Source organism: Adelges cooleyi, unplaced genomic scaffold, assembly GCF_023614345.1.
Source record: "Adelges cooleyi isolate 19-005CV unplaced genomic scaffold, UGA_ACOO_1.1 ACOO_flye_CR_arks_rails_tigmint_CR_PRNA_574, whole genome shotgun sequence".
Lineage (NCBI taxonomy): Eukaryota > Metazoa > Arthropoda > Insecta > Hemiptera > Adelgidae > Adelges > Adelges cooleyi.
Genome location: NW_026096268.1, coordinates 7,584,849 through 7,598,850, shown reverse-complemented (window position 1 = coordinate 7,598,850; position 14,002 = coordinate 7,584,849). Strand labels below are relative to the sequence as shown.

The window sequence follows — 14,002 nt, the reverse complement described above, 5'->3', positions numbered from 1 at the left end:
GTCGGGATACGGTACCTATCGGGGCTAATGGGTTATAAGTATTGTATATGAAGGTGTTGCGGCCCAGTGTAGTAAAGTTTGTTTGGAAATCCTCGGCTAATTAACACTCGGTGACTTGTGTGCGCATTGGCCGCTGCAGTTTGCCCCCGAAGTCGTTAGTTATATGGAACTCTCCCCCTTAGCCGGTGCGGTGGTAGCACGATGAACGGGAGAAGAGGGAAACGAAGGGGAGGACCCGGAAAGGATGCGACGGGGAATAGGGCGCAAACGCGGCTGTTAATTTTCCCTCGCACGTATTCGACTTGCCCGCGCCGTTATGAATTGAATTAAAAACAATAAGCCACGCGTAAATAAAACGACTATGCCCAATTTAATACTCCAACTTAATACGATCATTCCTTGGACTATAAAATTCCCGTCGAACCCATAAAACGCACACGCCCCAAACTTATTAATACAGTCGATAACGATATATGATATACCTCATTCGCTCACTGCCGGCGGTAACAGTTTCTCCCTTAGGCTCAATGTATTCCACATACTTGGTTGTCGACACGGTCCTGAGATTTATTTAGCCGTCACCCCTTTACCTAGAGTTCACCTTAACATATTCCACTATAATTATCATTGTCGCGGGTTGACCTCCCGGACGTGTACGCAAGTAATCTCCTTGTAAACTGTTTACGCATTCATTCAATTTCCAAAAGGTCCGACCTAACCCTTTTTTGGAAAACGTACTTAATAAGCTCGCCCTAATGTCGGTGACCACGCGAAACCGAATTTACCATCAACTCTTCGTCCATTAGTGTCGGCCAACCACGCACTTCGTGCCGTCGCAATCATATATTTGATTTCCAGCGACCGATACGCCAAATGGAAATCGTATTTTGATTCATTTATGGAGTAAATCATGTACGGCGACGAACCGGGAAGTTTTCGACTTGAATTTAATGGACTGTATGGAGTTTTAAGCGCAGAGATAAAGCTTGAACGCGCCGAAGACAAGAGCGCCGCGCCGTTTGCTCTAAAGGTGTTGTTGGAGAATCGATGGAAGAGCAGTTGCACTGAACGCAGATAGCGTCGATATAACACGTCTAGAGGGGCAGAAAAAACGGAGGAAAATATGTTTTTTTGAAACCGAATCGATCATGGCGGCGTATGGGGCAAAAGTACGATCCGTCGACTCTGATAATAATAATAACATTAAAAAAACTGCGCATGGTGCGAATTCGCGAGGTCTTCATATTATGCCGCTCGAAATTAGACAGGGAGTGTCTAGAAGGGCGCCATTATCATCTCAGTTTATATATATGTATTTATTATATGTGTGCCCGTATGTGTGTGTGTGTGTGTGTGCTATATAATATAACGCGTTTAATAAATTCGTAAAAAAAAAAAAATGCTGTCGACGTTTATGCGCGTCCAAAAAAGGGGAGCCCAGCTGTCGCATCCGCTCCTCTCCCCTTAACACCCGCTACACAACCTTATCCGGAGCCGGCATGATACTCTGGTGCTGTGAAAATTAAGATTCATCCCTATAATAGTCTACTGTTGCCAATAAACGCCAACGTATTTCGATAAACAACGGCCACCGTTATTGCAGAGATCTGTTAATTTCGTTTGATTGGGGTCCATTAGACGGTGTGAAGAGTTTGCAATGCTTTTATCATCAATGTTTGTGATTCTAGCATCTACACATTGGCAGATGCCATCATTTTCAGTTGTAATAATTCTGTAGATCTGTGCCCCCCACCCCCCATGCCCCTACCCCACTTAACTGTTTTCTCGATTGTCTATCCTTCGAGGTTCGAGTCTTGTGCGGTGTACACCGTGCGCGGATTACACTGTGGTCTGAGATTTTAGGTCCTACACTTAACCGGCGGCCCTGGGATTAATATTAGATAAGACCGTGTAATAATTATCAAATGCATAGTAGTTCCGGATTGCGCCTTGTAGTGTTTACGTGCAGGAAGTCTACCGTCGTTAGCGCGTGCAGGTAAATAAGCGAAACCGCCGGTTAGGGAATACAGCCGGATCTATCTCCCCTTTTCTCCTCCTTCGCAAGTCTGTTGTACATTATTAAGCAGTATGCGAGCAGTCGTGATGATGATTGTAAAAAGTATTATTTGTGTGTCAGAGCTAATCGATCCGAAAGGTTTTTACGACCCGATAATTGTGCCCAGGCGAGCCCGTACGCACAAAGTATACATACAACGATGATGTTTTTCCTGGAAACTTTACCAATAACGCCAAGTCCTATTAAACCCTGACAGTGCTCGCCGATTTCAGGTGTATTATTACCATCATCATTCGTTTCAAAGAACAGCCATTCCTATTTCTTTCGAAATAGTAACCGTTTGGGAAAAGTCATCAAACGTCCAAGCGCGGTTCCCAAACACTTTTGTTTGGCTAACGAAATTATGCTGTGTGAGACTACATAAAAGTGTAAATTAAGAAATTTAATTTTAGTAGTATGTAAACTATTTTGTTATACACATAGGATATAGTTAGGATTTAGAGTTATTAAATTTGAAACTGCCACTAAAATTATTTTTACAAAGAGCTGACTTTTGGTTTGTTTAACCAGTTACTTTAGTCATTTTAATTTTCCCTAATGGAATCAATACAAGCCAAGTATTGTAGCTTCAACGCGGAGATGATAAGGTATTAAAATCTACAATGATGTGAGTGTGTGTTTTTTTCAAACTCATGTTACTAAAAACTAAACTATACAATGTATGTACAGCCAAGTTTGAGAACTGCTCGTTTCATTTTCTTTCCTCTCTCTATTTGTTTCTTCTTAAATAGTTTAATCTATCCAATAAATATTCCTTTAAGTCGCCTTAAGACTTAAAGCCGTTCCACGTAAAATATATTGTTATAATTAGAAATAAATTGATAAACAAGTAATTTTTTTTCTTCAAAAATTAGCATAACGCCTCCGCTTTTCTAATTTAAATATTTATAATTGCACTTAAATTCAACGTTTTTTTTTTTTTTTTTTTATCTATTTCAGTAAACTACAAAAAGTGTTTTTTTAATATTTAATTTTATCGTTTCCTCTTTGCGAACGAATTATTATGATTTTGCCGTCGGTTATAACGCATCCCTGACCTAACCGTTTCAATATGATACAAACTTGTACAACATCACGTTTATCGTATATTATGGTAATTGTTTGCAGCCTCCACGGTCTACGCGATTCCCCTTTGACAAAGCCAATCCGGCCTAGCGTATAATAGTGTTTTCTATAACTACATATGTATATATGTATATATATATATATTTGTTTGCCCGGTACAGACAAAAAACACCCCCGCGGTATAACGTCGTGCCGGTTTTCCCCCCCGCTTTGGCTTTGTAAACGAGATCTAATCTCGGGGTAATTTTTTTTTGCCAATATAATCATTATCTCTGTACTATTATCCTCGGCGGCTCGGGGCAGGTGTTAACCGAGTAGTATTTATATTGTAGTTCCGGTCGGACCGGCCATACAGTCCCGGGGACATCTGCTCGCCATACTTACGCCCCCCCCCCCACACCACTCTTCCCCTACCGACCAAATCCCCGGAGACTTTACGATCCTGGGAAAAATATCCGTCCTCTCCATACTGCCAAAAAACCCGTTCAAAGACAAGTCCGTGTGTTTGTGTTAACATTTCGTGTCCTCTACTCGACACACTTTGTACACTGACCAAAAGCACAAAACAAATTTATAAAAAGAAAAATAAGTAAATATACATACATTTTTAAATTACTTTATAACATCTGGTAATTAGAAATAAATTCTTTAATAACTAAATTGGCGTTTTGAATTAAATTAAATGTATTTTTTCTAACTAAATAGAATGTTGTAATAAACATCTTGCATTTTTCCTACAATGGTCACTGAAGACAATTATTCCAAATTAAATTATTACCCAAAGCTTGTTTGCTAATGTTATTATTTGCTATTGAAGTAGAAACAAATTCGACGACAAAACGTTTTAAGTAATTTTATTTTACATTTTGAAGCGTGCAAAACAATCATGTGAAATTGTTGAAACTCTGCAAATAAAGATGCGATATACTGTTCACTACTTCCGGTTGTGATAGGCGTTGGAACTTCCGGTTCAGCCGATCGGGCTGCGTTGAGCATCTGAAAATGACATTTTGTTTTATTATTATTATTAGTTGTCGTTATCTGCTTAACAAATCGATAACTACGGTACAGTTTCCATTTCACATCACACACGAGATTTTTTTTTGCCAATTTGTTTGTGTCAATATTTGCATGAAAATATAATACGGCAATCAACGAGTTCGCGTTTCGAAACGGATAGCAATTTTACATGCAAAATGCATTTGTGTAACAGCACTCGACTTTGGCGCGAATCATCATAAATATGAATTTATTTAAAGAAAATATGGCGGGTTGTCCGACAGTATATATACACAGCTCTCTTATGTATATATTATAATAATAACGCGTGTAACGCGTCACAACTATTATTCATTTCCATTATGTTAAAAGCTTTACGGCTGAAAAAGTTTGCACATTTATTTATGATCAACAGCACAAGCGAGCACAAGAGTGTATGCATTATGTTAATTTCCGCATAGTGTTATCATCACATCGACATTAAAGCGTTGACCGTTTCCGTTGGTACTTTCTTTTGAAATTCAAAAAAAACGCGGTGTTAGCCGATTCGTACAATTGTGTGTAATTACAGTAGAAAATGTGTGTAGTTTTTGTACAATATTTTACATGCGTTCGGTTGAGTTTAAGTGTACCGTTTTATTAATGTGAAATTGGCCGGCAACAGTTGAACCGACTCTGAAATCGAAAATAAAAACACAATATTTATCGCGATTTTTGCATTTATTTTATATTATTATGGTTATGATATGTTTAGTGGGCAAAGGCAAACAACTCGGTTGTGTGGCTCTATATGCGTTTACGTCACGCGAACGCTATAAATTACAACCGCCTTTCGTGTCCGGAGTATGACAAAAATATGAAAATAATAATTTACCACCGAGGGATGGTCGTCGTACTTAAGCGTCGCTCGCAGTAGGTCCGTTTGTTTTTTTGTTTTAATCCGATAGCGAAAAATATACATTTGAAAAAACTATACATGTACCTGTAATTATTATTGAAGTGCGGTCGTGGTACAAGTGACGTTGGTGTATAACTGTAAATACTTTTAATATTTATTAGTTTTTTCGGAAAACCGCTTTGGGAAAATAAAAAGCAATGAAATGTCACGTGTAAACTCTTCACCGCCTTCGGTCCTCGTCGCTTAGACAAAGGGAAATTATTACCTTTCTTTTCTGTCTGATCGATGAGCGTCCGGACGGGGGGATAGGGATATCGTTATGCGGATGAGATAAGGTATACGGTAAGAACCGCGGATATCAATTTATTTATTTATTCGTACCCCCTCTCCTCTGCTGTATGCGGGTAAAATTGGACGCCAAGATTAATGACGTTTGTTTATAATATATTTTATTTTATTTTACTTCTTCTCCTTGGCACTTCTCTTGGGTCTTGGCGAATCATCCGAAAACCGTCGTGGCGGCCGGGAGGTCTATAAATCTTCCACCGTCACGTTCTAATGCGGTCGGCTGGAGTATTAATATATTACACAAAACCTAACCGCGAGACTTCACCGGGGCGGCGGCGTCTTACATGTCTATTTGTGCGAAAAAAACAAATTATTGTCAAAAAAACGTCGTCGCGGCGGTCTCCTCCCCGGAGGCCACACACGTTGTGTGTGATATACCCACTCCATTAACGCTGTGTCTTTTTGATGTTCCAGAACCAAATACTGCAATTGCAAAACGCCATCACCAAGTTGAAAATCGAAAACGAAACGCTAAAGAAACAGATCAACACGCTCGAGGCCACGGTAAGCGTCGAACGACCGACAAAATTGTTTGGTATTTTAGATAGAGAGAGACCATTGTCCCCCCCCCCCCCCCCGAGGGGTTGTTGTCTCAAAATCTCCTTTTGGTAATCGGATACGACGTTTGTTTGTTTGCGCAGGGCATTAGTCAGGTACAAAAGGCGCTGGTCGAACGCCTGAGGATACTGGAGCACGAGAAGAGTCGCATCGAGAGGGAAGGCGAACAGCAGCGCAAACAGTACGAGAGGTGTCTGGACGACGTGGCCAAACAAGTGGTCAAAGCGGTCCTGTCGCAAAAGGTACGTACACGTCTGAGATGAAGTAAATCGCCCACAGCTCCTCCTTGCAGATGTAGCACCTTCCACCAAATCATTTAATACTCTTATAACCGGAGCGACATCTAGTGAATTAGCTATGAAAAACAATGAATTCCCTTACTACCCACGCTCTATCTACAAAATCCTCACCTCTTCTAGCTATAATCAGCTGTTTCTCATCGCTGTCCGGAAAAGGGTCAAGGAATATTAATGAGGCTAATTCCAGATACACCCTAAAACTTATCCTTACGTTCATATTCATTCCATATTCCCAAAGTAGAAATCAAGTGTTACCATGCCGATTGTATTGTCCTTTCCCCACGATTAGCATTACTCTTGCAAGTCCAATGATTTTGCACCGATTGACATTCATTGCATTAAGATGCTAATCGCCTAATCACATGTTGTTCGATCAGGGTTTGCGCGAAGAGATATCGTCGTTGCAGCACAGAGTCAAAGAGTTGGAAACCGGCAACTGTGCGCTGTCCACTCTTTTGGTGCAGCGTTTAGGGCAAAAAATCACTTACACACCGGCCGTCATGCCCGTGGCCGAGACCAGGTCCGTGGTGTTCGATATTCATCGTTCGCCCTCGTTGGTAAGCTTCTAGCCTGCTTCTGCGTTTCCCGGACTTAATCAAAAATAGCTGGTATTGACGTTTTGTGTGGCTTTCAGAAAATGTCCATCGAACGGCCGGCCAGCTGTGATCTTACCAAAGGACTTAAGAAACTCGCCAACGGCGACGTCGGTCGGCAGGCGTTTTCCTATCACAGACCGCAGTCGTTGAACCTGGAAATATCTTGTTCACGCAACGGTGAGTATTGTTAAAATATTGTTAAAAATTTTGAATTTATAATTTTCGTTATTGTCTCGGACACAGCCGAAGAATCTTCGAAATGCGACCGAGTGCTTGGAGACGAGACGCCCGAGAGCGGTAACCGTGACGAAGGGTACTCGACCATGTCCAGCGACGTGCAAGGCACCACCGAAGCCCCGTCGACCAAAGGTCTGGAGGACGTGAAAGAAGCCAACGAGAACGAATCCAACGCTCTCATGGAATCTTCGCCGTGCTCCAGGTAATAAACCACAACTCGACCAGACAGCTATTATCATTGCAATAACATTTACTATTTACAGACTATTTTATCAATTTCATCATTCGCGGAGATCAGGGGTTGGAATACTTGAAAACCTTAACACTTAAAATAGTATTTTTCAAAATACCTACATTTATTTTTAAGTGATGTTTGTTGAAATCCAATTAAATGAAGCACTAATTAAAAGTTTTAAGGTTTTTAAAATCCTAAGCCCTCCTCCTGATCTCCGCCAATGACTTTAAGTTTTAATAATTCTTACGGACCCCTGCCCATAATGATCCACTATGTCCCGACCTCACTGTACTGGCTTTTTTTATAGTAACGACTGTTTTTTGTTTTCAGAGTAACGAACAGCGAAGACACGGACGTGATATTTTTGCCGCTCAGCCTGTCGTTCAGCTTCATCAACCCGCGGCACAGTTACCCGCCGCTGCGCTGTCTATCGAACGTGCCGAATGTGCAGCACATCATGCGCAGCTACTCGGACTCGCACCTGTTCCTGAAACTGGCCACCGCGGCCAAAGCGTCGGGAACGGCCGCCGCTTTGGCCGACGACGAGGACCGCACGTCGTGGTACAGCGGCGGCGAACTGTGGGACATGGACTACGTGCAGCACTGGCTGCGGCTGGACGAGACGCGGACGGCCATACAGCAACGGATGGAATACGACGCGGCCGAGCTGGAGGACTGGAGCATGGAGGACGCGACGGCCGACGGCGGTGGTGGTGCGGGCGGCGCATGGAAAAAATTGGCCGCCGACGGTGGTGGCAAACCACAGTCGTTGCCCTGTATCGAAGAGGACGGCGGTTCGGACGTCGACGGCGACCCTCGCCGGTGGGACGCCGGGGTCGATGACAACGGCGGTGGTGGTGTCGATAAGTGTTTGTCCACCAAAGACGTACTGTCGTGGCACCACTTTAGCCGGAACACCGGTTCACCGGGCGGCGATTCCTGGTCGAGCGCGGACGAATACGTGCCCGCCGACACGCCGCCGTCGAAACGGTCATCGATGAGCTGTTGCGACAGCGTCGACTTGTTGCCGCCGCCCGGGCCCATCGCCGGCACCGACTTCACGCGAGACTTTTACCGGCTGGTCAAGTTCGAGAGTTCCAAGAGCTTGGCGTCCACATCGTCGAGGAGCGTGACTGGCTGCTGCGAACACCTGCGGCCCGCCGATATGGCCGTGCAAGAACGCGAACAGGCGCTGCAGAGCGTGTTGGACTTTATCGCGGAACAGCAACAATACTGTTTGACCAGACAGGCCGAAGACGTGGTCGAACCTACCCCAAAACCGGCCGGTCCTCCCGAACCGTCGGCCGCGGCCGTCAGCAACAGCTATAGCGACAACCTGCTCAATTCCAAAGACAGCGGACTATGCGGCAGTGACGTCGAAATCGAGTGTTTGCCCGAAGACGAACACTCGCCGGTCCGTTCGCAGTACCGGCCGTCGACTCTGTCCTCGCCGATCGGCACGTCTTCGTCGTCTACCGCGGCACTGTTGCGCACCGTGCCCGAAGAGGACGAAGACTCGTCGGCCAAGTCAACGTCGCCACAGCCGTCTTCCGGCCGTCTCGATTCCAGCAGCGTGTGCACCGGCGAAACCGTGCTGTGGCCGACGTCGTCCAAAGACTTCATCGAACAACTCAACCGGATGGTGGTCGGCGACACCGGCGGTCACCGTTCTTCCGGTTCGCCCGTCGATGGCATGACCGTGTCGCCCATGTCCGCCGAACGGACGTCTCCGCTGCAAACCGACCTGGACGCCGCTTGCTGTTGTCCCACCGGTTGGGTGCACCTCGAGCGGGACATCGATTTCGCCGACCCCAAGGTGAACATTTTGCCATTGAATCAATTATTCAATAATGCATTATGATTGTTTTGCCATTGAACTTAACCGTTTTTCCAAGACAAGCAAAATTCTGACATATCGCAGCGGTCTTAATTCAACGTCTTGCTTTCGGTTTATATTATTCACAAAGTCTCTCCCTCGACGTTTAACAGTTCTCGTCTCTGTCTCGTGCATTATTTATCAGTCGTTGTTGGTAATCATTACATTATTCATTTGGCCTTTCTAACTTTACTACACCGTGTTTGCGATGGTATTTTTGGCATCACCACAGCATGTAAATCATAATACTTGTTAAACACAAAATGTACTATTTTCGGCAATTTTCAGCTTCATTTTCGGTCGTTAAAATATCATTTCAAAAACAAAAATCCTTTACGTCTCGTTTTTTTAGACTTTCTTGTCTGATCGGAACTGATAATATTGTTGTGCTCCGTGTGTACAATTTACCGTTATTGAAAATCAATAAGCAATATGCTTGCGACGGGCCGTTAAACTTAATGGCGTTTTATCAGCCGCAATCGTGACATTAAAAATCGATTTGTACGTTTAACATTTTATAATGGTCACAACAAATAAACCGTCCACACGCGGTGTCATTTGTAAGCCGGACAAACGGTTTTTACCGTACACAATAGCGTTTAGATACTGTTTTTCAATAATTTCTCAGTTTCCGAAAATTGGTACCCGGGTTAAATATTTTTTTAATGACCAACAATGTTATGATGAACCGATCTCGTATCGTTTTTTGAACAATGGCGTTCGTTAATGTTACCTATGCCTATAATCGTCTACATTAGCTGTACTTTCATTGTTCGACCTAACCCGATTGTGGCGTTTTTTAAGAGAGAGAATGACAAATCTTTGTTACTTTGTCAGTTGGCGTGTACTATCGTTTTTGTCACCTTGGCAATCGGTATTCAATAATATTGCATGTCGTTCTGTTGTGATTTTGTTTACTGTGTATTTATACTCGTTTCGCTGTAGACGACTAACGGTGTACTTAGATTTTGGATTTTGTTTTTTGAGTCTATAACACAAAAAAACCACACGATGAATGACCGCCGTGCCGTTTTGTGTCCACAGGAAAGGGCCAATCTGCTGGACGTGATGTTGGCGTCCAGCCGGAGCTCGTCGAGCAGTACCAGCGCGCCGTCCAACAGCAGCGTGGACAGCAGTTCGTCCGGCAGCTGTAGCGAAGCGGACGACAGCAGTTCGGACAACGAGCGGACGACCGACGTCGGTGGCGGTCATACGTGCGTCGCGACCAGAGCGGCGGCGGTGGCCGTCGACGGTGCTAACGTCGAGTCGTACAACCAATTGCACAGGCTGCACCGCGTTCGCAGACAGAAAAAAGGTGAGAGACGTACGACAAATTTATGGGACGTCTAACTATTTTATTTTTATTTTTTATTGAATTCACGGCCGAAAGGTGTAATCAAACAATGTATAATACGGTTAAACGCGGTTCTCACGCTTGTTGTTTTCTTATTGCTTATAGCTTCGGCGATCCGGGACGGTTTCGGCGTGATCCGGTGTCCGACCGCCGGCCTCAGGCAGTCCATCGTGGGCCGCAGCGACTTCTTCGTCCGGTTCGGCGACAAGGAACGCGAGGCCATCGCCAACTTCGACTTCCTCGAGGAACTGTCCACCACTTCGCTGAGCACCGATTCCGGCGACCCGCCAGCCGCCGTCAAGCAAAACGGCTCGCTCCACCGCCGGTTTTCCGGCTTGTCCTTGAGCGACTCTTGCGGCGACTCCGAATGAACGTCCTCGACGCTTGACCCTCCTCCCTCCCTCCCGATTTATCTGTATCGTTTACTACAGTGTGTCTTATTAGGATTTACACACCAAGAAATCCTTTAAGAAACTAAACAAATTGTATTATTATTTTTTACAAAATGATACGCTATTACAATATATTATTATTATATATAATATAAAGGTGTAAATTTATTTTAAATAATATATTATTGCAATTATTATTACTATTACTATTGTCGTGTACAGTATATTATATTGTTTTTTTTTTTTTTTAAGCGCTCCTAGGTTACCTGTTGTCAACGTTCATCGTTGTACTTACCGATGATATTTTATTTGTTTTTAAATTATTTTGTTTGTGTGATATTAACACGAAATAAAATTTTATATATCCGTAGGGTAAAATACAATATTATAATTTTTAAACAGAATAATTGATTTTAACACCTCGGCTTACTCGCGGTGGTAGTCTGTGCTTGTACCTAAAAAAAAAAAAAATGTTTTTTTTTCTTTTTTAGAATTAAGTATTTAGACTCGATATGTAAACTTATGACATGTTTTCTTTTTGTACAAAATAAAACCGTTTGATTTATGTTTAATTTTGTGCAATTTATTTCATTTTACTACATCATATCATGCTTAGGTATCGTTCCATCTCAACATTAGTGTAGTTACTTAAACACTCAAATGATCAAATAATACAATCAAAGATTGTATCTACCGTTTATGAAGTATTTAATTATGATTTTAGCAGACACACCATGACACTAAATTATTTCATTCAAATTTACTTGTGCATTTCGGACTAAAATAAGATTTATTGTATAAATATCAACATAACATTTTAAATATAATTTCGTATTAATATACTTCCAAGACATTTAAACATTTTGTTTTTAGTTATTATCTATTGGCCTTATAGTTATCGAAAACAATCAAGGTAAAACGTTAATAGTAAAATAAACTTAAATTATGAATGTCGACTGATCCGTTTTTGTTTCAAGCACCGCTAAAGATTTAACCGTGACAACGCTGTAAACAACTGTCAGTATTGTGTATGATTTAAAAAAAATCTAAAACGAAAATTTTGAACTCTAATTTTATAGAAAATGAAAAGTGACTTCTGTATCTGACACGACTTGTCTGTCGTTCGGTTATGATTGTGGCGATTTTATTAAATATTTTCACACTCGTTTCGTATGTAGTTTGTGGTACGTTGATCGGATTCATAGTGCTGCTGATGATTAGGGAAGACCTGGCCGCCAAACTGGTAGTGATGGGTGCAAACCCTGCTGCCTTATTTCCGAAAAAACCCAAAAAAGTATGGACCGAAGCGTTAGACGATCTACAGGGCCAACCGGTAATTCCACCTGTCGTACAGCTGCAGGTAATGGCCAACCGAATAGCCGGGTTCAAGAACACCCGGTTGGATTCAATCCAGAAGAAGCTCGACTCCTGCGCAGTTCGACTGACCGAGATGATGCGCCAAAAGCGAAGACTGCAAATGACCCTCAAGTACCAGACTTGACATTGTTTTACGAAGCTCCCCGACTCTTCTGATTCTTGTTTCTGGACAAAAATAGGGTGGCTTCCCCAAAAATTTGCGGTAGTCCCCATGGAGGTTATACGAGTGTCTCGGTCAGGTTAGGTCACGTGGGCACGATTTAAGATAATATGGTTACCAAACCGCTATCATTATCCGATCTATAATTTCCTTGCAATATATAGTCTTAAACAGGACATATCCATGTATTGATGTATTTGCATGAAGTGTGGATACTTTTAACTGAGTTTGCTCAGCTACCAATAGATGATTTTCTGAATGGTTATCTTGAATCACCGATAGGAGCACTAGTAGTTATTCGAAATATATGTTTTTTGGATTAAATTTATTAGAGTATTACCTTAAATCGTGGCTACAGATATCTGATCGGTGTCTGTAGCGATGGATTCTAAGGCCAACCGCTTCTAGCTTAGCTCTGAACACTTTCGCAGGTTCGAATTAATGGAATTGAACGGATTGTACAACAAAGTGCGAAGCGGAGATAAAGTCTCGATTGCCACCTTAACGGAAGGGTTGGAAGGTGCTGAGCGTCTCGAGAAGACGAAAAATAGGGGCGACAAGTCATTGCCCTCAGTAGATCCGGGTCTATCGAAATCCACCGGAAGACAATCTACCGTGCCCGAACCCTCAAATGCAGCCCCCCTGGCATCGCCCTCGAGCCCGGGAGATATCCAAGACAGGGTGATCGCCATTGCTATTGCCACGCTTGACCGTGTCAGAAACATGACGTCTACCTTACACTCCATGCTGTCGAAGCCCGTTAGAGCTGTGATCGGACTGTTCCAAGTGGTCAATGCCAAAGCAGAGATCATAAGGAGTGCGATGACTACGGTTGGCAATGCGTTAAAAAGGTTAATCAGGCTATGTGTCAGAGTGAACGACTCGACTAGAAAAACTAAAGTCCGTCTGACTCTGTTCCCGACACGAACATCCTGAGTTTTTTCGTAGGTCTAACTTTAGAAATACATTTTCTTAGGCCAATTTAGTGGAGTTATGTTTTTTTAATTAATAGTTTCTTGTAATGGTTGGCTGATTCATAAAAAAACGTTATAATATTGTAAAATTTTATAGAAATACAGTTAAATATCTAGGTAGTAATCAATCGAGTGGCCAAAATCAAATCCACGATTACCCGTAAGTTTCAACAAGTGTTTTAATATCAAATTTTGAGGTTTTTGGGTCATAATTTGATTCACCGATACGCGTTTAAACAGAATAACATTCGCTAAAGAGAAAAAAACCCATTATTAAAAGTGTTAACAGTTCATTTCAATTTTGTCACTTCGGCTGCGGAGAAGGATTTTGGAGGTAGTGTCAATTGTAGTGGGGATAATAAGAAGTTTTGTATTTTAAACTATAGAAATTCAATTGTAAATTATGTCTTATAAAACAAAATTTTCAATAAGCTCGAACGTATTGAACACATTTTTTCGAAAAATTTTAAGAAAAATAGGCTCATATAGCAATTTATATTTATTTATATTTAATTTATTTTTTTTATTGGTGTCTTGTATTGAATTGTTAGATGGTG

At 42.3% G+C, this 14,002-nt stretch overlaps 1 protein-coding gene across 3 annotated transcripts in view; it reads left to right on the top strand.

Moving 5' to 3' along the window:
• Positions 1-11,506, top strand: part of LOC126843596 (uncharacterized) — a 227,546-nt gene extending 216,040 nt beyond the window's left edge. For all 3 annotated transcript variants that reach the window (XM_050581208.1, XM_050581209.1, XM_050581210.1), the window contains 8 exons: positions 5,802-5,891; positions 6,029-6,187; positions 6,622-6,801; positions 6,879-7,017; positions 7,084-7,279; positions 7,643-9,128; positions 10,233-10,503; positions 10,648-11,506. In XM_050581208.1, coding sequence (XP_050437165.1) covers positions 5,802-5,891; positions 6,029-6,187; positions 6,622-6,801; positions 6,879-7,017; positions 7,084-7,279; positions 7,643-9,128; positions 10,233-10,503; positions 10,648-10,913 — 2,787 coding nt within the window. In that variant the 3' untranslated portion in view covers positions 10,914-11,506. The remainder of the gene's footprint in view (positions 1-5,801; positions 5,892-6,028; positions 6,188-6,621; positions 6,802-6,878; positions 7,018-7,083; positions 7,280-7,642; positions 9,129-10,232; positions 10,504-10,647) is intronic.
• The last annotated feature ends 2,496 nt before the right edge of the window (positions 11,507-14,002 follow it).